Source organism: Neopsephotus bourkii, unplaced genomic scaffold (assembly GCF_033783945.1).
Source record: "Neopsephotus bourkii isolate Nb327-2 ecotype Australia unplaced genomic scaffold, CSIRO-AGI_Nbou_v1 NB_1181, whole genome shotgun sequence".
NCBI classification, from domain to species: Eukaryota; Metazoa; Chordata; class Aves; order Psittaciformes; family Psittacidae; genus Neopsephotus; species Neopsephotus bourkii.
In genome coordinates this window covers 3,018,146-3,044,663 of record NW_026901666.1, presented here as the reverse complement: position 1 = coordinate 3,044,663, position 26,518 = coordinate 3,018,146, and the positions used below count along the sequence as shown (strand labels likewise).

At 42.9% G+C, this 26,518-nt stretch overlaps 1 protein-coding gene and 1 long non-coding RNA gene across 7 annotated transcripts in view; one reads left to right on the top strand and one right to left on the bottom strand.

Moving 5' to 3' along the window:
• CACNB4 (calcium voltage-gated channel auxiliary subunit beta 4) overlaps positions 1–26,518 on the top strand; it is a 108,644-nt gene that overhangs the window by 18,468 nt on the left and 63,658 nt on the right. Inside the window, exon 1 of one of the 5 annotated variants that reach the window (XM_061363759.1) lies at positions 21,387–21,609. The exons of the other annotated variants lie outside the window; for them this stretch is intronic. Within the exon in view, the coding sequence (XP_061219743.1) occupies positions 21,565–21,609 (45 nt within the window). The 5' untranslated portion in view covers positions 21,387–21,564. Of the gene's footprint in view, positions 1–21,386; positions 21,610–26,518 lie in introns of those variants that run through there. 5 annotated transcript variants of the gene reach the window in all.
• On the bottom strand, positions 4,493–21,103 carry LOC133217920 (uncharacterized). Of its 2 annotated transcripts, none has more exons than XR_009727007.1 (4): positions 20,899–21,103; positions 14,902–15,014; positions 12,596–12,723; positions 4,493–5,087 (listed from the first exon to the last, which is right to left on the bottom strand). It is a non-coding gene; the product is annotated as an uncharacterized LOC133217920 (long non-coding RNA). The 2 variants fall into 2 exon arrangements; XR_009727008.1 differs by lacking the exon at positions 20,899–21,103 and adding an exon at positions 16,843–17,441.

Genomic DNA, 26,518 nt, shown 5'->3' with positions numbered 1-26,518 from the left:
AGTGGCATCCATCTGATCCATCAGCTGGGCTTGGAAAATTGCAAGTCCAGCTGCCCTTTACAAGTCTTTGACATTTCTAATAGACCATGTTGCTCCTTATACTCCTGGTTATTGTCTTCAGTCAGGTGGCTACTGTACAGCACTCAGTCAACCAGCTTACCCACGTGGTGGGTATGTGCTCAGGCTGCTGTGGCCAGTGCCATATGCTCTGTTACAAGCCATGCAACTTATTAGATGCCACAGTCCTTGTTGCTTTGCTCATTCTCCTTATGCACTATCTTTGCTGTGGCTGATCTGAGTCAGATCTGTCTGTGCCCTGCTGTGATTATAGGGGGCAGATGCCTGCAGGAATAACCTCCTGGAGTGCAAAGCAGACCATTAGGTCTTCTGTGCGTAAAGGGGCAGGCACAAATGACCTTGCTTTTCTGATAGATAGCCAGTGGTAATAATAATCTTCCAAAATGACAGAAATAAATCTTGTGTTTTCCCTGTAAATGGGAGCTAGGACATTTGGGCTGTAGAGGCAGAACTGTAGGGTCCCAGCTCGGCGGGGATGCTGCTGGCTCATGTCATTCAACTGGCTATTGCTGTGGTCATGTTCTCATCATCAGTCATTTGTTATTCTACAAATGAATAACAACAAAAGACCACGGGAGTTGAGCACAAACAGATGGGCTGTTGTCTAAAACATCAAATACTGGTTTAGGCTTCAGAAATGTCTTTTTTGTTGTTGTTGTTGCTGATTTTTATCTTGTGTGGCAGCAGAATTTGGAAGACTGGCTTAAGTTGAGTGCTGTCAGCAGATCAACTCAAGTCCCTGTGCTGCGGATGGTCTCACCTGGCAGTTAGCTTGTATTGACACTGTCTTGCATGTCTTCCACCCTAATACCATCAGTTCAGATATTTTGTAACAATAGACAACACTGAATTTCATGGGAATTAAGTATCTGACCCCAGAAACAGGAGCAGTGTTTCAGATAAGAGTTTCAGACCTCCAAGCCATAGAAAGTCATTCATTTATGTGCATTTTAGAAGTTTTTCACAAAATTCTTTCTTTGTGTTTCAGGTAAGATTAACTTGGCAAAGATGGCTTATCCGATGAGCGCAGATTCTGATAGGTAAAAGTAAATATAATACTAAGGGTAATAGTGTCAGTCATCAGGGTACAGGACAGATAGCTGGAGTTCTCTGCGCTCTTATCTTCTTGTGGTAGTGTTAAGATGAAGAGACCTTGATATACTGAGAAGTGTTTTATCGCTTATCCAACACACAATTCCCATTTCTTCATAATCTCAGATAAAGGCTTATAAAAAAACACTTTTTTGACAGGACTGCATGCAGGAAAGTGTCAGGTGCACAGTTACTCAATAGCATGAGCTGTGCTTCTAGGTGGGCTAAAATCCTGCAGTTCTGGGAAAAGCCACAAGGCGGCGCTGTTACTTTAAGGCTTGCTGTGATAGTGTCATCCCCGCGCACCAAGTCCTCAAGTCTGTGACCTCCTTGTAATTAAAATGTAGTCTTCATATTTTTCAAAGTCATCAACAGAGAGCTAGGCTTAGGCACAAACATCACAAGCTCAGTATCATTAATTTCCAAATGGTTGCTGCTGATTTTTGGGGTGTTATTCGCAGTGCCGGATGTCTGGTAAAATACTGAGGTTATCTCATGGGAGAGGAGTTACTGGGGCTGTGAGGAATGCTGCTTCCAGGAATGTCTGATTTTTGTAGCCCAGGTAGGAAAGATACAAATTCTAACTCCTGCTTTGAATTTATGTTTGGAGAATGCTGGAATGGTTTGGGTTGGAAGAGACCTTAAAGACTATCCAGTTTCAACCTCCCTGCCATGGGCAGGGACACGTTCCACTAGAACAGGTTGCTCAAAGTCCTGTCCAGCCTGGCCTTGAACTCTGCCAGGAATGGGTCAGCCACAGCTTCTCTGGGCAGCCTGTGCCAGTGCCACAGCACACTCACAGGGAAGGGCTTTTTCCTAACATCTAATTTAAATCTCTCCTCTGTAATTTTAAAGCCATCCCCCCTTGTCCTGTTACTACCTGCCCTTGTCACAAGCCCCTCTCCAGCTTTGTTATCGGCCCCTTTAGGCACTGGAAGCTGCTCTAAGGTCTCTCTGGATCCTTCTCTTTTCCAGGCTGAACAAGCCCAGCTCTCTCAGCCTGTCTCCATAGGAGAGGTGCTCCAGCCCTTGGGAGCATCTCTGTGGCCTCCTCTGGACATGCTCCAACAGCTTTACATCTTTCTTATGTTTCAGGCCACTTCTATGGTACGTGTTCAGCTTGCAGGATGCACAAGACAAAGTGAACATTCATGATTATAAAACATTTGTTATCTCCTTAAATGCAATATTTCTCATACCATTAAGCCGCAAAAAGGTAAGTGATTGTAATTTCTGGGCAGGATTCACAGCACTTTGCAGCTGTGTGAACTGAGTTGCAAAACCCCCAAAATAATTAAAATACTCCACCAGCCTTCAAAGCTGCTGCTTTATGGCCATGTACATCTTTCCATGTGAGAAATGCTTTGGCCTTTGCCATGCCGGGCTCTGGCTCTCAGCAGACAGAGATTCCCAGCTCTTATAACTTACAAATACCAACACTGCAGCTGCTGCCTTTCTCTTCTGACTTGGTTTCTATCCTACAACTGTAATGGGGATCCCTGTGACAAGGATTTTGCTTTTTTAGTACCTCTCGATAAATGCATGCAAATGACTAATATGTCCAGGTATGGTATATAAGGGCTAGTGATATATCAAGGATAGATGTTATAGAAGAAATAATCAAGATGTTTTGAATGAGACAGCTTGGACTGGTGCTGGAAACTGAAAAGAGTAGCATTTCTGCGTCAGCTGGGCACTAGGCTAGACCTCTTCCCCTTGCCTGCTGTCATCCTGAACTCATTTCCTCCTGCCTGCACGTTGGGCTGTTGGATAGAAATCCCATGCTAGTACACTAACAGAGAAGTTTCTGTCCTCTTGGGCCACAGTAGTTTTTCCTGGAAAGAGCATTTTCTTCCTAGCTAATAATTTTTACAACAGACCATTGTGTAGGTTGTGTGTCTGTTTTCTAGGTGCCTGGAAAAGCTGATCCTCATTGCACTCAAGCAGGTAAGGAGCCTGATTCTAACAACAGTCATGTATCTCCCAGACAGACAGATTTGATTTTGTTGTTGTTGGTTTTTTTTACCACCTTTTCTCATCTGCACTCCCTGTGGTCTTCCCATAGTTACTGGGCAAAGCCACAGATTAAAAACAAACAAAACCACCTCTGATTGGATAAAGGCATTTTCAAAGCTGAAAAGGCAAATAAACATTGTGCTGTACACTCTTTGAAATATGGTCTCTGAAGGGGATATATATATAAAAAATGTTTTCTGTGATGAGTTAGCATTCTTTGGGCATACAATAGAAATTGCTTGTTCAGTTCCACGTTTAGGACTCTGCTGACAGAGTTCCTGTGTGTGTCTCTTCCTCAGTCCCAAGCCAATACAGCCTCCTTGTCTTCATGCCAAGGGATTCTTGCTCAGTCCTCACATTGTTGCCTCTTGTTTACGGCCAAAGAGTCCAACTCAGAATGCTCTGCCCAGGGAGTGCTAGCACCATGTTTCACACAGCTGACATCTGTATCAGCAGCTGTCTGAAACTCAGCCTCCTAAAGCCTCACTTGCAAAAGCCTGCAATGCTTAATGCACTGATGAACAGGAACTGAAGAATAATCTTACGGTTTGTACTACTCCATATGCATGTCCAAGCATTTGGGGTCTGTTTCTGTATTAACACCACAAACAGCTATTGCCTTATTTTGGTGGGGTTTACTCAAAAGTGCTTATTGATTTCTTTTTGCCACCTTACAATGTCTGCACAGAGTGCATTGGTGCTGGCTGACACAGTTTCATAGAAATAATTGTCCTGAGAGTAAAGGATGGGAATTACAGCACACACTTTTGGAAGAAGAAAATTACATCCTATCAGACCACAAATACACACCTAATTTACCATTAAACCTCTGCATTTAAAGCTTATAAAAGCCAGCGGCTGGAACGCTGCACTTGTTTTGCCTGGTTTGTTTAGCTTACGGCACTGTGATACGCTGATGTGCTTAGATATATAAATGCCTACCAGGCAACGTGGTAGGGAGCTGTAATGTATGGTGGCACTGCTGAGATTTGGGGTTATGCAAAAATGATCGTAGTTTTTTTCTGGGTCTTTTTTCCTTTTTTATTTTTTTTTTACAAAAAAGCCATAAGCTTTTGGCTTTTCTTCCAGATTAAATTGTAAAAACAAAATTTGGCAAAGGCAGCCAGATTTGCTAATGCAAACGGCCCTGTTTCTACTCATTTGGTAATACAAAATTAATAGGGAAAAGGATATTATTCCCACCATGTTGCACTTGGCATTTCTGTGTGGAACGGTCACAGCCTTATTTTCACCCTGGAAGACAAGGTAAGACCACATTGCTGTGTCTGAATGACAGCTTCCCCACCGCCCTGAGATTTTCCATGTCTAGCTAGTGACTCCTGACCAGATGTTTTTGTTGTGGGTTTTTTGGAGGTTTTATTTTTATTTTTTAAATCCATGGAGTTAAAATTAAGAATTAGAAAAATGCCATACACATGGAAACTAGCAGAGGAAACGGTCTCTGGATGTCTTCTGCGTGATGACTGCAGAGATACATAATTAAATGCAAAAATCTAATCCTAGGGTTATATCACAGCCTTGAAGACTCGATGTGCTGGCTCAAATTCAGTATTTTATTGCTTTGGGCACAACCAGTCCCTTCAATAACATGTTATTTGATTGGGAATTCATAAGCCCAATTGATAAGTGCTTTCCACCTGTGTGTGTTTGCACATTTTAGGGCAGCCTGTAGGATTTCCAGCATCTCCTTGGAGTGTGTGATAGGGTTATCTTTTCTCTATGTCCTAGGCTGGTAGAACTGGGCAGGCTGGGGGGTGATCTTGGAGCTGGCTGGTCCTTCTTTTTGTCTTTTTGGAGCCCCAGACTTGGTATGTTGAAAAGCAGATCTCTCTGCTTTCTCTCCTGATGTCGTAGAGCACAGGGAAAATCTTGAAGATGCTCTAAAGATGGAATTGTTTTGAGTCATGAAAACACTAATAAACACTCCTACACGCTTGCAGTACTCAGGCTCGGTTGTTCTAAATAATTATAATTGCTTTAATTCGTCAGATTTTGTGATGGCTCGTTCATTAAATTATGAGCTACATGAAAGCTCCAGCTACTGAGTCGATCTGGTAGAAATAGTAAGATAGTATTTAGCTGTTTGCACAAAATTATGCAGCAATTATGACAAAACAAATTCATTCCAGATTCTGCTGATTACCATGGTAACCCACATTCAAAATAGCAGTATAAAGCCACTTAGCATAAGAAAAAAAAGGGTTTCATCCGTTATTAACTGATGCATACTATAGATTTTGATAAAGAAATCCTTAAAATGGAGGTGCTTCCCTTTTTAGTTGCAGTCGTGGTGTAGTGCTGTGAATCCTCCTATGCCAAGGCGAGGACTGATCTTGCTGAGCGGCTCTATTGCAGAAGAGCTAACCTTTTGCTTTGCATAACGCGTGATATGTATTTTTGACTTTTCTGAGTAACAGCAATTAGTAAGGGAGGACAAGTGGCTGTTAGAGGCAGAATTCCCAGGTTAGCAAAGTAGCCTATTTTTAGGTGCATCTTGAAGTCACAGCGATTAAGTTCTATGCAGTGCTTCCTGTAGCTCCACTTTATAGCTTTGGGCTTGGAGAAACTTGAGCTATATGCTCAACTGAGCTAAAAGGATCTCATGCAGATGTAATCTTTGAGGGTTTGACAACTCCAAGAATTTAGGAGTCGAGAGTATTGACTCTCAGAAATAAAGCTGACTTCAGTTGTTTTCAAAATAGCTGGTTTGGATTTACTTTATGCCTGTGCATATGGTGTATATTTGTTTTAAAGTGGTTTGCAGCTGTGATTTTTTTTGAAGGCAGTTTTCCCCAATGGTTTTGGCTGGAAGCTTTTGAATTAAAACTGAGATTTTTATTTATTTATTATATTCTTCTTTCTCCAGAAATTGAAGTGTTCAGGAAAGCATTTGAGGTTATAGCACTCATGGTAAAACTGAAAGACTTTCTCATCCTGTACAAATTTACTCATTGGTGTAAAAATACGAGCTTTCTCCTATGAGTCATCCCCAGCATAGCTGCAGAGAAAGGTATCAGGGCATCCTGATAATGCCTTGCTGGCTTTTTGATCAAGAGCCTGAGCCTAGCTTACACAGACCCAACAGAGAATGATGTCTGCAGGTGGATGGTAGGGGCAGCTCTGATGTGAAAGGGGCTCTGGGGATGCCACCGCAGCTGGTGATGCAGAAAACTTGTTTCCGTGCTTTATGGTGGGTCCCAAGTCTGTGTAATGGAGAGGCAGGCAGGGAATGGGGAGAGGTTGGTAGCATTGAACCTGTAAATAAACAAGGCTTTCGTGCTGTAAAGCTACTAGAGTCTTCCCTGGCAAAAAAAGAAAAAAACAACCCAGCTGTAACAGATGTGGCTCTTCAAAAGCATGGAAGTGATAGAAGTGTTAGTGCTGGGGATGTCCCATGAGCCAGAGGAGGGTGTGTGGGGAGGCCTGGGTGGCAGGCTGCAGGAAGCCAGGTCGGTCAGAACAGAAAATCTGAGCCCTGGGAGCTGAATGCAGCAGAATTACCCAGCGCTTTAAAACAGATGGTGAATAACTTAATTGTTTAGCAGGAGGAGAATGGGAAGGATATTATTTCACTGATGACTACAGGAGATGAATTTAGTGGGTGCAAACTTGTGTGGTTTTATTTATCTGTTTGTTTGTGATCAGTGAAGCGTAACAGGGTTGCATTCTTTCTTTCATGGCTTCCAATTATTTACTTGCCAGTACGTTCACCCGCCGTACAGAGGGTGGGTTTATGCACAGTTCTGTTTGAGGCATTGGATGCCCAGAAAATGCTTGGCAAGGTTGAAATGTAGTTGTAAGAATATAGTCTGTGAAGCCTTTGAAAATTCACTTTTGCATCACGTCTCTGAGCCAAGATGCAGAACTGAAACTCAAGTTCATGGTATGTTTTCACTGTGCCTAAAACACTGATGTGGAAGCTGGCTCTTCTGTATTTCCTATCTTATCTAAAAATACATGGTGCTCCTCTTAGGAAGAGATTCTTGAAATACTTCCCTTCCTTTGATTTGCTTAATGAAGAATACAGGGCAAGCATAAAGCTGGTTTTGCCGTGATACACTTACTATGGTTCCATTTCCTCATTCTGTAAGGTTATTTTAAGTGATTTGCATTGCTTTGTAACAGCAGAAGCAAGATAGCAATTTAGTGTTCCACAAAGACTACAGCTTTTCATTTTTTGGGTTACTTGATCACATCCAGCCTAGGCTGGTAATCATGTTTGTCTTACTCAGGGATATATTCAGTGGCCTAACAGAAATGCTGAAATTCAGAGTCCAGCTCTCTAGCATTAATTGACACTTGCTTCAGGTGTCAGACTTCAAGTCTCGGTAAAGGCCAAAGATGAGCTGATTTGAAAGAAGTTGACATGGAATGCATGAAGTGCCACAAATGGCCATAATGTGCTTATTCCATTCATTAAATGTATTTAAGGGGCTTATTAAAGTGTTGCCTGTATTATAAATTACCTGTGGAAATTATACTGACATCTGACAATACTTCTGGGCTGTCTGCTATATGTCTGTGGTTGGCAAACTATACCTGTGAGTTTTCATGGAATCACAGAATGGTTTGGGTTGGAAAGGACCTTAAAGACCAACTCCCCTGACACAGGCAGGGATGCCTTCCACTAGATCAGGCTCCTCCAGGGCCCATCCAACCTGGCCTTGAACAGTTCCAGGGATGGGGCAGCCACAGCTTTTCCTGGAAATAGCTTCTCACTTTCTTAAAACTGATGGTTTAGACTGCATGGTGGACATTAGAAGGATAGAAAAAAGTTTTGAGAGCTAATGTCTGTTAATGCTCAGAGGGGAGAGAAAATATTGTCTGCAGGTAGAGGGAATATTCTTATACCCTACATCACTGCTCATTTAAGGTGAAGGCATTCAAATGTCTGTTTTACAATCTGCATAGAATTTGAGACATTTGGTATTTTAAGAAAATGTTCTCATGAATGTATCAGACCCATCAAGCTTCACCTATTGAGCTAGATAGTCACAGTTCAGAGCGTAATTCAGCTCACTGCTATTCCTTTGTCACCTATGCCCTTACCACCTACTTTCCCACCCCCAAGATTTAGGTGGGTTCTTCAAAAGATGAATAAAACCAAATTAGTTGCACAAAGAAGAATACAGGCTTTCAAATTCAGTGGGGAGAGCAGGCGCACATGTGTGTGGGAAGGAATGAGTCCACTGACAAAAGAAGCTATTAAATCCTTAATGCTTGCTTCCTGCTACTATGAAAAGTATTGAAGACATTTAATAAAAAGTCTTTTATTTAATTTCCATGACTAAGTCTGTAAGGCTGCTATACTGATCTTGGGTTACATTCATCAGCTATAAGGTGCTGTGTATTAATATAATAATTAATAATAATTAATCCTGAAGGACCTTTCCCTGTTCTGAAAGTAGTGGTGGTTGGCTATCTCACTGTTGTAATCTGTGCCTGCATAGGGTTTTAGTTATAGAATCATGGCATGGCTTGGGTTCAAAGGGACCTTAATGATCATTCAGTTCCACCCCCCTGCCAGGGGCAGGGATACTTTCCACTAGAGCAGGTTGCTCAAAGTCCCATCCATCCTGGCCTTGAAGACTGTCAGGATGGGGCAAATTATAATTTTTTCACCTTGCTGCTTCCTGTACATCTGCAAAGCAATTACATTTATTACCTTCAACAAGTGTAGCAGGGCCTGCCCTGTGCAGCAAGAAGATGCATAAATGATACACCCTGGAACAGTGAAGCAGCACTGGTGTGCCTCTTCCTGTATCCAGGCAGCTAGCAAAAGTAGAAGCAGTAGCAAGTTATGTTGATAAGTAGCTGTGGAGGGATTTATGGAGATTCAACTGTGTTGGAATACTAATACAGAAATACAGGGAACATCGCACACAAAGGCAGCTGAAGAAGCAGGAAAATGCTGATTCAGTGTTCTCTCATCATATATTTGTTGCTTTTGTGCTCAAAGCCATGCAGTTCTTCAGTTTTTGTTTCAATCAGTTCACCTCTCTGGTTAGTCACAGGAGTAAGCAGTGGGCTCTTCTACATCTTTTCATTAGGCTGGAAATATTTTTCATGGTGGTCCTTCCCTGATTCTTTTCCTTGTAATGCATATGAATTTAGTGATTTCTGCTTGATGATTTTTGGTCAGGGATGATAGCTGCATCCCCCCCTATCACTTCCCTCTGCCTGTTACTTCCACAGTGCCTGGCTTCCACCCCACCCAGATCTAGGCTGGAACCTATTGCTGAATTTCAGTCCAAGCTGAGTGGGAAGGAAAAGGAATTCAGTTTGCACTGGGGAGAGATGCTGTATTGTTGAGAAGGGGGCGAAGCAACGTGTAGAGTGGTGTGGAACTGGGGTGAGCATAGAGGTCCCTTCAGCTGGACGGCCCACTTTCACATGTGATACAAGATCAAGCTGTCAGGAGTTGATGGAGATGAGTCATAGCTAAAGATTCTGAATCTTCCAGCAGAACAGTTTTCTGAGAAATAGAGTCAGTCTGAAATGGATGATCAGAAAGACCACTGGGTTTGCTGGATGCAAGACAGGGTAGCTTTTGGGTGGGCTGCTCCTGAGACAGGTATCTGATAATTTCAGGCCACGTGTAGACTTGTAGTGATCACTGTAGCCTGTATTGCATCATGGTCCCCAGATGTCCAGATTAAAAGTGGTCAGAGTGAGCGATGGCTGCTGTGCCCAGGAAGCGGAGCAGCTGGGGAGGAAGAGATAGGGAGACTGGTGATGTCTGGGTGGGTTTCATTTTGATGTGAATTTGACCTGAGGGTAGGAAACGCAGCTGGGACCAGGAACTGGGAAGTGCTTTCTTGTCCTGCAGAACAGCCACAGTCCTAGAGCTTCCGCAGGAGGATCATTGCATGGCTGGGGACTTGGTGCGGCCATGGTCCCTTCATGAGGCTAGCTGTTCCCTTCCATGATTGTGTTTTGACCCAAGATAAGCAAATGTGGAGTCTCAGCAGGTCAGGCACCACATATTGAACCACACCGTGGCTACCCTGGGTGGACCTCAGGTCCAGGAGCACTGCCTGTGGGAACCAGAGACCATGGGAGTCCAGACCTGCATCCAGTAAAACTGGTGGGCTGTTCTGTTTCTTGGTGATTAACCTCTGGAGCAAAGGGCAGCTATAGACTGTTCTTTGCTTGATGTCTTCAAGTTTAGAGCACATTCTTTCCTGGGAAGTCATGGTCATCCACTCTAAATTATTTTTCGTAACACAAATTTGTATCTCTCAGTTAAGGGCTGTGGTATGTAGGTGAAACTCTTGGGTCTGTGACTTACCAGAGGTCAAACTTGATCACTGCCTACTCTGAACTTCTGAACAAGTCCTGCTTCCTGGGTGAAACAGCCCTTGGGTACAGCAGTGTACCAATACTGTTTGTAACTTGCCCATGTTTCCAGGTTCGCGCTCCAAATGTGAAGCAGCTACATTCACTGATGCAGTTCCAAGGAGAATTTGAATGATAAAATACTAAAACCAAAACATGGGGTTTTCCTGTCCAAATTTGCTCCATGTCCAGCCAATCTACTTTAGTCAAAGTCAGCAGACTTCAGAGTATCCCAGTACCAGCTGGGTTTAGAAAACCATCCTAGAACCATAGGTTTCTGAGGGCCCAGTTTCTGACTGTACAAGTCATGTTGGATATTAATGAAAGCTCCTCATACATACGCTCCATCTGCAGAACACTACTCAGTAATTTTATTCTGCTATTTTTATTCAGCTGAACCAAGAGATAGCAGCAATATTCCCTACTAAGACATTTGATGTGTTTTTCTTTAGTATGAGTTCTAATAGCAGTAGTGAGTGTTCAAATCATCATTTTATTTTCAGGCTGAACGGGAGTAAAACCAGTTTTTCATTACTGCACACCAGTGTGTCTGAAAATAAAGCTTATAAGTTTCTGGTCTAGACTTAAAAGTGTGGTTTCCTTTAACTGCACAGGGGACAGTGTTGTAGAACGTAATAATCACCATAGTTGAATAGAGTGAATATAAGTCTAATCTAGTATTCTGTCCATCACAGCAGCTAATAGGAGATATTTTTGGAAAATAAAATGCAGTGGAAAACACATGTACAATAAGCTGTCAACAGTATTAGGTCTTTTCCTGAGCCTGTCCCTGCCAAGGGATCAAGGCTGGAAGCAAAGCTTGACTATATCCCTTCAAATTTTGCTAAGCTGAATGTGTAGACCTACAATGGTTGTAATATTCAAATAAATGTCCAATCCTTTTTTTAAGGATAAGCTCACAGGTTTTTGGTTCTATCATTTATTTTAATAGAGTCTGGTATTCTTCTACAGTTGTGATAAATATGCCCTTCTATGAATACTGATTTTTATCACCTTTTAATTCTCTGCTCCCTCATCTGGATATTGAATTAAATTCTGAGAACATGGGGTTCCGATCTGCTTCTCTATTGCTCATAATGATTATAGGCAGGAATGGCAGAGCTGCTGTTATTATTCTCAACACTTCCAATTATAATATTCTGTTTTCTGCTTGTAGCTCTGTCAAGCTTAGCTGTTCAAGCTGAATTTTTCCATGCTCGCTCTCAAATTAACTTCATTTCATGTGAGAACATCACTATTGTAATGAAGAGTTGTTTTGGTTTTTTTTGGACCATAGCAAATATTAGAGCCTAAATATTGATCCTTTTTCCATTTATTCCTACTTTTTTTTTCTCTGTCTCATAGACAGTTTTAGATCTGAGACAGAACTTTCCTCTCAGCAGTCTGTTTAGAGTTTGGTTTTTTTTTTTTTTTAAAGTAGTCTCTGTAAGGATGCTGTCAAAGGCTGGAATAAACTAATCATTCTGTTTGGGGTTTTTATGCATGATTTGGGTTTGAGAGATTAGGGAAAATACATGTCTAGCAACTGCATGGAAGAGGGGAAAAAATCAGTATTCGTGTGAAATTACCTGATATCATCAAGCTTCTGAACTATACCTGAGCTTTCACAGAACAACCTCCTAACATCATGTGCATTGGTGCATCACTTCAACCTGTGAATTTTAAAGGTTTACTGATGGGTTCAAACATCTTAGCCTAAAAGCTGAGGAACAGATTCCATTCTATGTTATTTTAATAGCTTTTCATTCATTGAGCCCCATATGTAAAACACATAGGGCTTTTTACACCTGCAACAGGAAGATGAGCTCTGCTGCTGCAAGGATTTTTATAATTATGATTGTTCTCTCTTGTAAGGAAAAGGCAGAAGGTATTTTTAGTCATTTCTTAACTGCCTCAGATTTGTGAAAGGACTCATACAGTGCTGCTGGCGTGTGGAGTATTTTGAGATGCTGAATGAATTAAGTGAGATTTGCAGGTGTTTATCACCCTGAGGCAACCACAGATAACTGAATTCATCCCATATTCCCACCTTACTTTGCTGGGGGTTGGTGGTGCCCAGGGATCCCTGAAATCTTGTCCTGTGCCAAGTCACGGCTGAACCTGGATCTGCTGGTGCAGACCCCACGTAGCATGAAGTGCTTGTGCAGTGAGAGTGTACTGTGGAAGGAAGAAGGACAACATTCTGGGGGCTTGGTGTCTGTTTTGAGCCATCCTACCTAGCACATAGTGGCTCTTGGCAAGCTTGAATAAGTCCTCCTACAGGAAATGGTGCTGTTTCTTTCCTTGAAGAAGGAGGAAGAATTGCCAGTGGAAGAGAGTGAACCTCTCAAATGGAGATGCATTAGAAATATGTTTTAGGAGAGTCTCATAATGATGATGAGCAATGATCATCTTCAGAATTTTTTACACAGATTTCATGTTCTGCTTCTGGATGGTGAGAGTAGCATGAAGTCATGGTTTCATCAGATCAGAACATGTCTCCCAGAGGCTTTACAGGCAAGAACTCACACAAATATACACAGCCAAATCCTTGACTCTTTGTTTTTCTCATGACTAAATATTTAAAGAACTCAGGTTGGGTAAGTGGTTCCTCATTCATTGATCTGTTGTTTCTGGATCAGTTTCTCCACTTGGATGGTTTCATAGAAATCTACTGAAATGAACTGAAGACTTTCCTATAGTCCCTTGCCATGAACTTGCAAGTGCTGTGTTGCAATATAAGGTAATTGGATTATAAATCATACAAAAATGCAATAAAATCAACAGGCTAATCAATCCATCCCTGTAAAATCCCAAGGAGAAGCAGCAGACTATAGATGTTTGCGTCGCATTTGCCTAGTTTTATTTATTTCTTCCTTCAGCCTCTTAACAACAAATTCTTCTTAGCACTAGGACTTAAAAACTTAGAAATTGTCTGATTCCTTTTAAGACACCCTTTGTCTTCTTAATACACTCTAAGACACCCTAAATACAAAATAGAAAATGTTGTTTTACTAGTTTATCTAAAGGAAAAAGTCTCCAGTGAGATTGTGTTCTTAACAGATGCTGGCATTTTGTTTTAGCTAGCAGGGTCATCTTTGCCCAGCTCTGACTGCTCAGTCAAGGCTCTGTTTTCTCTAAAAAACTAAGTTCTCTTTACAACCTGATAGTTGTAATTTATAAAAAATATATTTTGAGTAACCTTTTTATGAATATTTACTTATAAAACTACAAATATTTGAATGCATCTGGGAAGCTAACACTGACCAGGAGCTTTCTGGCCTCTATGGCTTTTATGAGATTGGAAGATCTTTCTGCTTATGGCTGTCTACTCCTGTGACGTCCTCCATCTTGCGAGTTTGGGATTTTGATGAACTCATTTAGGATAGCAGTGTATTACTATCACCAGCTTATATGCTCTTTTGTTATAATGGGTATCAGATGATGCTGAAGATCTGGAGATGATCCATATGCAGAGTGCATAACCTTAAACAGCTGTGGTTCGATTTGATGTACCTGGCATTCCTGGCCACTACGGCCTTATGCTTGCAGAGCTCCTTCCTCCATTGCAGGCTCCTTGCAGCTTTTCTCTGATCAGCCCCAGGTCGATATCATTGCTCTGGTACGTGTGTCTGTGTGTATTTCAGAACTGATGAGGCTTTCCAGAATGCAGTGGTGACTTTCACTGCCTGGGTAAAATAGCACCAGCTTCCCATAAGCTTTGTAATTGGCTGTTGGTGATACTTCCCCATCATTTCATCAGTTACAGTCTAAAGTGATATACAGAAGCACTCCACATCAGCACTTTCAGCAGTTAAGGAGATTGATTAACATTCATAAGAAAAGAATAGGAGCTTAAAATAAGAAATGAAACAAATGCTTAATCCTTTGGCCTAGATGGTTTTTGGCCTGAAGATAAAAATCTTCTCTAAAACCAGAAATCCCTATATTCACTCCAACAAATAAATATGATGCAGTTCCAGCCATAAGACCACTCTGTCTTTTTGGTTGGTACCTCTAGCATGACTTGATGTTTTGGACCTTCAGCCGGTAGCAGCCTGGTGGATGCTGAGAGCTACTGATCAATGGAAGTTTTGCTGGAGGGAGATCTCTGTGCATTCAGTGCCTGTGAATATGACCATGACTGCTCAACTGTTCCCATGTCAGTGTAGATACTTTACTTCAAGTTCCAAGTCTTTAAAAGGGAGACCTGTGTTAATACAGTGATATGGCTCTGGGCTGTGTCTTGCAACATTTTGCAGGTAATTCTGGATTTGCTTTGCTTGATGCTGTGCAGAAGTGGAAGCCACAATTAAAGCTGGCTTGAGTTATTAAAACCTCAGAACACATTGATACCTGCCTCAGGAGGTGGAGATAATCTACTCCTCTTTATCAAAACCACCCCGGAAGGCCATAGCTATGGTTCCTGAGTTCTCCACAGCTCAGCTACTTGCAAATCTCTGTAGTGCCTGTAGGAAAGAGAAATTTCACAACTAGTTAAATATAGAGGATACCTACAAATGTAGCCCAGTTACCTCTCTTATTGTAGGTGCTTGAAACCAAGGGAAAGTGACAATGAAGTCTTCACACTCTCTTTAATTATAGCAGCCTTTATATAACAGTGTCAGATAAATGTGTTTTAGGATAGGTGGCACCTCACTTCCTCCAGAAGAACTGTCAAAATAGACCCTACCAGACTAATTTATTACTTGTAATCCAAAGCATTAAAGCATGCCATCCAATAGGGTGGTTTTTTTAATAAAACCTTTAAATGTACAGAATTCTCTGTGCCACGACATATCCCAAACAGCACAACACTTCTTTGTTTTGAAATGTAAATACATCCTTATTCATCTGATAGCTTCAAGGACTGCCAAGTACTACAAATGTCATCCAGTTATCATTGCTTGTGAGGTGCTGGAAAACAGGGTTAGTGTGGATCTCAAGAGGTTATCTTATTCATACCTCCATCCCAAGGCAGAAGCTGTTGTTACTGAACCAGATGCTTATCTAATCTCTGTTATAAAACAGAAGAGGAAAGAGAGAGAGAAAGAAATTGCTTTAGAGGGAAAAGGGGTAAGCAATTGGGCTGTGCCAAATAACTTAGAAAAGTGAGGAACTGGACTCCTTCCAACTGGTGGAAGCAAGTTCTGCCTTAGGTGGATTGCTGGAGAATGCTGACAGTCCTTTTCCTTTATTCTAATGAAATACAAACTTGGGATGTTTTGCTGATTTCAGCAAGAGCAGCATCATATGGGGGAGAACAATTTTCTTCAACAGGTCCCAGAATTCTGACAATGAAAGATCAAAACCAATGCTTATGTTTCATATGAAGCATGCTGATGAAGACTGTGGGTCTGGGAGTCTGCTGTGTGCATAAAAGTGGTATAAAAAGTGGGTTCATATCCAAATGTGCTATTAGTGTAACCACTAATGCGTTGTGTTAAGATGCCCTTGCCTGCTGCAGGGAGGCTGTCTCATTCCCTGAAGTAATGTTACGAGTCCAGGATCGTAACCTTCCTCTCAGAGCAGAGAGCCCATAAAGAACTTCTGACCACCTTCACTGAGTTGCTGTTGGGATTTTGTTGCTTCAGTGTTAATATTCCTGTTGATCCTTCTCTCCTCCGCAGTAGCAGCAGAAGAGGCACTGAGGCCTGCAGTCCTGCTGCATGACTTGCACTGAGTTAGTAACAGCGAAATCCCAGGTGAAAGTGAAATTTGTTAAAAGTGCAAAAAAGAGAGAACTTGCTGACTTACATTCTGGCTTTGCGCACTGCAGTGCTGAGGCATTTACTTGACTTGGCAATCTAGTTACTGTGCATTTATTCAAATAGCACTTTAGTGTGTTTATGCAAATAGATCATTGCTACATCTCCTAAAAGAACCATACAAGTGCTGTCATTTGATTGTGTAATGTTTAGATTGGGCTTTAAATAAAATTTCCTATGGTTCTGTACAAAATTCATGCCCCTTGAAAAACATCATTCTCACATTTGGATAGGTCAGAAATGACTAAATAATTGATATTCCGGAATATAGGGATGCATGTTTTAAAGATGCTTCCTTTGTACTTCAGAGAGGGTTGACTCTAAAAAAAAAATAAGAACATGGATAATCTCTAGTGGGACTGAACTATTTGGAAGAAGCTAAGTACTTCAGAGCTCTCTGGGATGCTCAAAGCATTCTGATTTCCAAACCGTTCTCTTCCCCTCACCCCCAACCTAAAAGGGTGCAGTAAAGCATTTATTTGAGGCCAGAAGAAACCAGCTAGTCTGAGTTACATCCCCAGTGACTTACCAGTTGTTGGAAGTCTTAGAAGACTCTTTCCAAATGCTGATTATTATTGTAGGTAGCCACGTGGAAACAGCAGCCATGGGTAGTGCTATCTTAAGGTAAATGCTTGCAGGATCATTCTTCAATGCCCAAATTAAAAAGAAAGCACAGAAAACCAGCTTCCTCCATGTAACATGTCTGAGACCAAAGATTTTCAGGCAGCTGTGGTAATGCTACTGAATATATTTGCCTGTGCAGGGATGCTCAGTGCACAGGTGATATTTGGGTTCCCTGATTAACCTTGCTTTCAAAGCAGGGGGTGCCATTAATAGGGAATGGAGATACTGACTTTCTCTTCATTAAATCACTTTCACCTTGGCTGATGCTGAGTATGGGAAGGGAATAAGACTGACTTATCTGCTAGCTGTTGTTTCCCATTCTGCTCTGGGTCTACCACACTGTTTTGGCAAGCATTTAGCTTCAGACTTCTTATGAAGCCTATAAAAAGTCCTGAGAAGGAGGAGGCTTCTAATATATTTCATATCCTTTAAGGTAATTCCAAATGATAGAATCATATCATAAATGAATAATGCAAACAAAATGTATATTGCAGCAATGGACACCATTAAAAAAACAAAACAAAACCAAACGACGACAACAACAACAACAAAAAACAACACAAAACCCCCGAAACAAACAAAACCCCACAAAAACCCACGTTTTTTAAAGGGTTAGAACTTAAAAAGACTCAGTTTGTCTGATTTCTGCATTCATGTTTTCGCCACATCTCTCACAGCTGTGCATGGTACCCACACAAACCAATGGGGTTTTGGATGCTGGTTGCTTTGGTGTTAGCCACATACCCACTGAAGGTGACAGTTACCAGAATGTGGTATCTCTGTGGCCTGAGGCAATTAGAACTACCTTCCTAGCAGCATCAGATCATCTGTATTCTCTTTTGGAAGCAGGCTGGGGATGGTTTTGATCTCTCAAAACTTTCAGTTAACGTGTGACCCTTATTTTTCATTGCAGGGGATTTTTGTTGTTCTTTTGAACCACTCCTCCGGAAGCTCACCAAAAAAAGATTAAGTTTTTACTCTTTCTCATATTGTACTCTCTCCATGTTGCCTGTGCTAAGCTATTCTGTAAGTGGAAAACAAAGAGATTTTTCTGGAAGCCAACAGATGACCACTTGTGTATCTGTGGTAACGCAGTATTCCTCACTGTAAAAGCATAACATGCTTTCACTGAATAATACCTGGTAGTCATAATAGAAATGCCTGTGTTACAGGTAAGACTGGAATAGCAATGGCCTGGCAATAAGATTAATTTTGAGGTATTTTCCTTCTCCTGTGTATCCTCCCCTTGTTTCCTGTTTCCGAGCTCCATCCAAGTCTTCTGTTCCTTCAGTATATTTTGGGAGCCTGATTATTTTTCAGACAATTTCCAAAGAGCCGGATGTCTTCTTCTCTTGCTTTGGTGTGCTACCTCTGTTGGTTTCTGTTGCATGTTTCCTGGATAAATTGCTTCATATTTGAAATAGTCTTTGATTTAGAGTTCCTCAAAATTACAGGTATTTGTATATTTGCATTTTAGGTGCATGGCTGGGGAAAACAACTTAAAATTACAGGGGCTCCTGGATATTTTTTGCCTCTTCTAATAATTTTCTTCAATTTAGATCATGAAAACGAGCACGGGATGTGTAAGTTTTGGCTGACAGAGGTTAGCTCTGTTGCAGGGGGATGCACTTCAGGTCTCCTCCTGGTGGTCAGGAAGGAGGACAGGACCCAGTGACAGGACCCAGTGCTGGTACTGGGGGTCAGCACTGCCATGCTGACCACCCCGAGCACTGCATTTTAGGCACTTAAGCTAAATGCTTGAAGTAGGTTGTGTGACTGTCCCTTACATTTATATCTTTTTCAAGTACAATCCCTGTGTAATGAGCTGTGTGTATTTTTATAGCAACTTTTAGGAGCCTTTCAAGTTGAGTCATTAAATACGTATTTTTAATAACCTCCAGGTCTTAAAAGGCCAGTGTGAAATGGAAGTACTGGAAATCAAATAGTGATACCCTTGACTTGTGAATTAAATTACTTCATTACAAATTTATGTGAGGTTCAGTCACTTTTTCTTCTTGCAATTTCATGCCCTTTTCTTTTTATTTTTAATCAACAAATGATTCCGATGTTGCATTTAGAAATCCTTCTTAAATTTTAATAATCTCCCACCAACAATGTGTTTATTTCTTTAAATTTGTAACATCACGGATCTTCAAGCTGGGAAGGGGAACTGCTCCGTAGCACAGGCCCTAAAAACGGATCCATTAACTCATGTAGAGAGAGTTTAAAGACAATCTTAGAAGCTGAAATCTCCTCCATCTGAACCGTCTTCTCAAACCACCATGATGTGCCCAAAATCATGCTGGCTGTGTCCTCCAGCCCTGTAGTAACTGGAAGGATAACCCTCCAGAGAAGTGCTGCTCAGTCTCTGGGGCTGTTCCACACTTGGTGGAGGTGGCCAGGAAGGAGCAAGTTAGTGTCAATCATTGAAATAGTTTCTGTCATCTGAACAACTGTTCTACCAGGAGCAGTTTGACAGAAGTGCTGTCCTGTTTGAAACAGACTACTTGAAAGCCATCAGAGGTTCATTAACTGCTTGTTGTGTTTTGTTTGTTGGTTTAACTTTGGCAATGAGCTCACTGCATGGGGACAGAGACAATCGTGCTGTTCCTTGGAAGATCTCACAGTCTGAGTACTCGGTTATGAAAAACAGAACCAACCAAAACACTTCAACACTGAAAAGCATTGACCCAAACTTTCATTGAATCACAGAATGGTTTGGGTTGGAAGGGTCCTTAAAGATCATACACTTCCAATCCCCCTGCCTTCCACTAGACCAGGTTGCTCCAAGCCCTGTCCAGCCTGGCCTTGAACACTGCCAGGGATGGGGCAGCCACAGCTTCTCTGGGTAACCTGTGCCAGTGCCTCAGCACCCACCTGTCTAATGTAAATCTCCCCTCTCTGTTTAAAGCCATTGACCCTTATCCTATCCCTACTTGCCCTTGTAAAAAGCCCCTTTCCAGCCCCTTTGGGCACTGGAAGCTGCTCTAAGGTCTCCCTGGAGCTTTCTCTTCTCCAGGCTGAACAGGCCCAGCTCTCTCAGCCTGAAACCACAGGGGAGGTGCTCGAGCCCTCTCTGAGCATCTTCGTGGCTTCTTCTGGACTTGTTCCAACAGTTCCATGTCCTTCTTATGTTGGGGGCTCAAGAGCTGGACACAGCACTGCAAGTGGAGTCTCACAGGAGCAGAGCAGAGGGGCAGAATCACCTCCCTTCACCAGCTTGTCTCTTGTTCATCAGTGGGAGTGCTTTCTCTATATGTAGTTACATAAGCTCTTGCAAGCCAGGAGGTTATATGGATAGAAGCAAAGAACATCAACAGCATAGAAGTAGTGAACTGGGAATAAGACCACAGCTCTGTGTATCTTTGATTAAATGTGTAAGAAATTGTGAATATGGGAAGAATAACACCTTTGGCTTTGTTATACACGTCTGTTGAATGCTTCCCAAGTGACTAGTAGTAACTTCGCAGAACTAAATTAAGCCTTTGGAAGGTACAGTAGATGAAGCAAGTGGAAAAGACAAATAGAAGTGTTTGTGAACACTGAGATGCTGTGTCAGATTGCACTGAAGATGAGATTTAAAATAGGAAGTAAATTGTGAATTATTTCTCTGTAATTCTTCATTATTGATGTACTTCTTTATCATGTAGGTCTATTCTCTAGTGTCACGCTTACTGCAAGGAGAAACATTCAGTGATGAAGTGTATAAGATGGGAAATCAAGAGACATAGACACGGAGGGCCAGCTTTGCAGTTTCCTCACTGCGTGACTGTCTCTGTTAGTCAGCTTCTCTGGACGTGGTTTCTCCACCTGTGGAACGAGCTTTGCCTGTCTGTCAGCGCTGCGTACTGTGAGGTACAGCATATGTGTGTGGAACCAGAAACCTCAGTCTTAAAGCTTGAGCAGGATGCATTTTAGAAATTTGCTTTTTAATTTAGTTGCAAATAAGGTTCAAACTTACAGTCTTTTCATTTTCAGTCTTTCGTTTGCTCGCTTCCAGACCTTGGGGATGGGGAAAGGGTGGTGTGGGGGTTTCTCCTAAATAATGAACTGCTGTTCTCTGGGTGAGAACAGCACCTCGTGGTGAAGCGACAGTTGGAAAGAAGGAAGGAAAAAAGGAAGGAAACAAGAAGGGAAGGAAGGAAAGGAAAAAGAAAAGGAAAACATGCCGCTTTATTTGCGTCCCCCTCGGCTCCTCCTCGGGCGGCCTGGCAGCAGGTAGCCCAGCTCCGCCGGTAGTTTTTCAGCACCCTGAGGGAGCCGGCAGGGGGCAGCCCCGCGCGGCGGCCGCAGAGGAGCGTCGCAGCCAATGGTGGCGCGGCGGTGGCACGTCGCAGCCAATGGTGGCGCGGCGGTGGCACGTCGTAGCCAATGGTGCGCGGCGGCGCGGGGAGAGGGCTGCGCCGGGCGGGAAGGCGGTGGGAGGGGGGGCGCTGCGGGGTGGTGTGGCGCCGGCAGGGGCACCTGCGGCGGCGGTGGGCGCGGGAGGCGGCGCCGCGCGGCTGGGGTGTCCGCAGCGCTGAGAGGGCAGGCTCGGCCCCGCCGCTGCCGCACAGGCCTCTGCCGCTCGGCGCCTCGCAGCGCCGGTTCTGCACCCAGAGAGGCGTCCGGCGTTTAGCGGACCTCCATGTACGACAATTTGTACCTGCATGGATTTGAAGACTCGGAGGCGGTGAGTGCCGCCGCCGGGGCGGGGATCCCGAGGGGAGCAAACCCACACACCCCCCTCCTGGCTTTGCAACCGGAGGTGCCGGTCGGAGCCAACCGAAATGCTCCTCTGTTACGTAATTTGTGGGGGTGCAGCCGTGTTTCGGGGTCCTGGGGGAGCTTGTTGCCGGTCACCGTGGTTGCGCTTCCGCAGCCACGGACAGCGCCGGGTCCTGCCCCGCGGAGGGAGGTTTATAAGAGCTCCGCGGGGAGAGCCGCTGATGAACCCCGCGCTCGGTGCGTGTGCGGCACAACAGCAGCCGAAGTTGCTCGGCTGCCATCTGCATGGTGCGGGTCCTGGACAGCCGGTCACCGCGGGCGCCTTCCGAGTAGAGTCACGAAGCGGCGGAGCCTCCGAGGCACCACCGGCGCAGCAGTGCCTGTGTCGCCCAAAAGAAGCCGGGACAGGCTGGCATCGATCGTTGAGAAATCATTTCCCCACTATCTCCCCCCCCGCCTCGCTCCAGCCTGAACAGCCTCGCTGGGGAGCCTGTGACATCCCTCACAAAATGGTTCTTTTGCAGCGCGGAGGCCCCGTTACCGCGGTCGGGGCGCGACGCCCCAAATAAGAACGGATGGCGGCAGTTGCCCAAGTGGGCTTTCTTTCCAGCGGTAGCTGCGCAGGAGCCCGGCGGGGCAGAATTGCTCGGGGCAAGGGAAACTGCTGGGATTGCCGCGGCGAGAAACATGCTGTTCCATATTAAACAGGGGTCTGTTACATAAGGTGGTGTGGCCAGCTCGTAAAATACACAGATTATAACATAAAACAGTGTGCGTCAGTGCAGACGTATGTATTGTATGATACGGTATCCCCAAGCAGGATGGACAAGCTCCCATGTCTCTTCAGATGAGCCTTTTTTTCCTTGCCTAACAATAAGGTCATGCCAGTCTGGGACTGGGAACTGTAATCTGTCAATGTGTTGCCTCACATACTAGCAACTTGTTTTGGCATCCGTTGATTTTGGAGGGAGAGGAATCACAACTCTGCAGAATTGAATTAATGCAGTGCCTCGTGCTGAGAGGAATCCCTGTGTTTTTGAATTCTTCAGTACTACGTGTTTGACTTTCAAAACTGTGCTTCTTTGGGTCAGTTTAGAAATTCCTGCCTTTTTTGCATATGTATTTTAATTTGTTTTGTGTTTTCTCTTGCTGCTGCTTACAAGTTGCCATGCCAAGTGGATATGAGGGTGTTGGTTCCTTTAGGGATGTGCTTTAGGATCAAGCTGGATCTTTCTGTATGTAAACCAGGTATTTGTAAGGCAAAGCGTGAATTTTGGGGAACTGTTCACAGTGCTGAAGCTGTCTTGTGCTGGTCTTCCAGTGGAGTATAAATAAGCTTTTAAAAAGACAGAAGTATAGTAGCATGGCTAAGAAGGCTAACTTGCTATGTAGTGGTTGTTGAAGAAATGTTTTACCTGTACAAGACAGATTTTAAAGTTTACTAGAAAATGCAGGTAAATGTCTAGTTGGATTCAAGGGTGCTTCTGAGATGCTTAACTCCATGTGTTCCTGTGAAGCCCACTGATTTTCAAGAAGATTATTTGGGAAAAACAGTTTTAATGACAGCAGGAGAGCAGAAACCTTCCTGTTTAACAAACATCTGTATTAGGGTTTGTACTGTAAGAATCATGTTAGTAACAAAGAGAAGACCTAGGTCTTTAGCTGTCCACTTTGAAGGGCTGGGATAAAGAAGTCATTTCCAGGTTCCTTAACACCCTCTTAACTAGTTCATGATAACGCTGTTTACAGCTCTTGTAATTTTACAATCTCTCATTACTTGAGATAGTTTTTGATAGATCTAACTTCCAGAATTGTGGGAATATGTGAGAATCTCAGCTTTCATTAACAAAAAAATTAAAAAAAAACAACCCCCAAACCCATCAAACCCTAAAAGCAGTCTAGATCCCATAGTCATAGGGAAGAGTTAGAGGCTGTAAAGCCAAAGCCTCAGACACAAAGTAGGTAAAATTCCCCAAGTGTGTTCACTTTATGCTCCTGAATCACTTGATTAAAACATTACACCTTATTATTATTTTGGATTCTGACTCATGAATTGAGTATGCCTGCTGAGACAATATTCTGGCAAACAGGTAGTGTGATGGGTCACATGAGTATTACTTTAAAGCCAAAGAGAGCCAACATAATAGAATTAATACAGTGAAAAACAAATGAAGGCTAGAATACTGGTTCCCTGTGGTTAAGGGAAAGTAACTGTGAGTATGTGAAGATTAAAGAAAAGGCCTCTGTATTGTTCTGGGGTTTAGGACCTGGAAAGCTTAATCCAGATGTCGTGCAGCTAGTGAACTGAAGGAACTACGAGCTTGTGTACTCTGTGCTTGTTCCTTACCTGAACCACAGTGAAAGGCGATCGAGGACCTGTGCTATTTGCAGTGCTTCTATCATAAAATAAACTGTATCAAAAAGAGTCATTCCAGTACAGTAACATCTTATAAAGCTGTGCCTAGCTGTCCTGATAGGGCCAAAATGAAAATCCACTCACCCTCCATTCTTGCAACGTAAAGAGACTAGGCAGGCTGAGGTTAACACAGTGAACCTCTTCCTTGTCGATGAAAGCAGGGAGAAGAGCAGCAGTTGTGATGAAGAGTTAACCCCTGGCAGCCTCCACTGAACTGAAATAGATGTGTGTTACTGAGTGTCTCTGAACTGCTTTAAACTAACCTAGGTGGTATTACAGTTAGAAGTCAGCTGAATGGCACAGTGACTGCAAGTATCCATGTGAAGTGTTTTAAACCTGTACCCATTGTAAGTCCTATGTGTACATATCAAATTGGAATTTGTTTTGAAGGAAAAGGTGAATGATCAGTGTATGGCACACAGAGTAAACATGCTTACTTTTGAAAAGGTAGTATGAAATCACAACATTTAAAGATAGGGAAGCTGAGGTATGTACTGATTTTATACCTAACCTCTTCTGATAGATAATGTACAGATTAACTGATCAGAGAATACCCTACAAATGTGCAGGTTAGATTTTCCTGTTAAAACCAAGAACAAGCATGACTTTTTTTAATGATGAAGATATATACAGATGATTTTTGTAATAGAGGCTGCTATTATAGTGGGTTTGTATGTGTGCATTTATACAAAATGTATGCAAAACTACATATTTTGATTTATGTATATGTAAAGAAATGAGTGAGTGCATGGGTATTATGATCCATTACCAGCTGTGATGATTAATGAAGTAGATGATGTACTAGGTAGTGTGAGGCTTTTTGGAGGAAGAAAATTACACTGTTGAAGCTGAAAAAAACTACCAGTGATTGTAGATGAAAAGTAGTTGCCATGTTGAAGAAAAGAGGTTCAGAGATATGGAAGAAAACAACTTTTGCAGGCACAGGCACTCTTGTAGTGAACACAGAAAGTGCCGGCTTTCAGGTGATGGAAGACTGTAGAGAGAAACATCTTCCCAATGAAGATTTTTGTCTTGCTTGTTGCCCTGCCCTGTGACTGGGGGGTTTGGGGAGGGTTTTTTAGTGCTTTGATTCTAAACAGGGTCACCCTTTTGGGAATGAAAGCTTGTTTGCCCTGTTGGGAAGTATGTTTTACATTCTTGATAATAAGAGGCCATAAAACCTCTTTAGCACAGGAGACTTAAGACATTGAGGTCTATTGGGTAAACAAGTAATACTGATTTACCTACATGGTTGGGATCTAGTAAGTGTGTGTCTGTGTATCCTGGGGGAGGATCTTAATGCTGTTCCATATGTCAGTCCAGAATTTCCCAGTGCATTATGGTTTCAGTGAAGACACCATCCTTTTCAGAAACAAACTTCCATGAAACCTTCCCATAAGAAATTGCATTTTCTGTAAAACTAATTTTTCCATTAAAGCTGTATTTTGTTGAAAAACTATCCCCAGGAGTTAGCAACAAATACTTTTCTAATGCAAGGTCCTTCTCAGCCATGATTGGGAATGACACTTGTGGCAGGTAAGCGTCACCCCTTTTGCACCTGCAAAACTATCAGAACTGTCCCTATTAGATTGTTTATATTTATACCTCCAAAGCACTCATTTCAGAGCAGCAACTGAGCATGTGAAATGGCTGTCCTCACTTCTCACAAAGTGTAAGTTTAATGCTTGTCAGCATGTGAGAGGCTTTATCTTCTGTACTTGAATTGGTTATCTGGGCTGTTGGGAACAGCTGCCTTTGGATAGGTGCTTCAAAGTTCAGCTTGGTTGTGTGTCAGGCAGGAGAGCTGAGCAAGAATGAGGGGTGACCTGGCATGGGGTCAGCAAGGGCCTGCTGTGGGCAGGGCTGGGGAGCCAACTAGGCGAGAAGCCACTATTGCACAGCCCTGGTGGTGGCTGCATGGAAGTGAGGGTGCAATGTCACCGCTCAGCAGTCACTGGTGACAGCCTGCAGCACCCGTGCAGCATGCCTTTCTGCTTAATAATGCCGGTGTTTCCCATTCTGCTCATCTTCCTCCTCGTGTTCAAGAAATTTAAATAGCATTTAATTTGTGCCTTCATCTTCTGCCTGTCGCTTTGGTAGGGAGATTAATATTTAAATATTGGTTGGATTTCTGTGTGGTAGCTCTGTGATCTCTAGAGGAGGGGTAAAGGTGGTCTTTTCTTACCTCTCTGTTGTAGTAGGTCTTTTTGTTAACTGCTTTTACCTATTTGCTTTTTCTCCAGCAGTCTCCTTCTCCTAAGCTGTACATGCACCTTTTTTTCTAGACTTCTCTTAGCCATTTGGCCTGCATTTAACCCTGCCCTGGTTTCCCTAAGGCTCTTCTCATCCCTGCATGCACAGCCTGCCTCCTAGTGCTGATGCTAGAGAGGGCTCTCAGTACACCAGAGAAGCAGGACCTTACTGGTTTGTAAGCCAGGATGGTGTGCTTCAGTGAAAG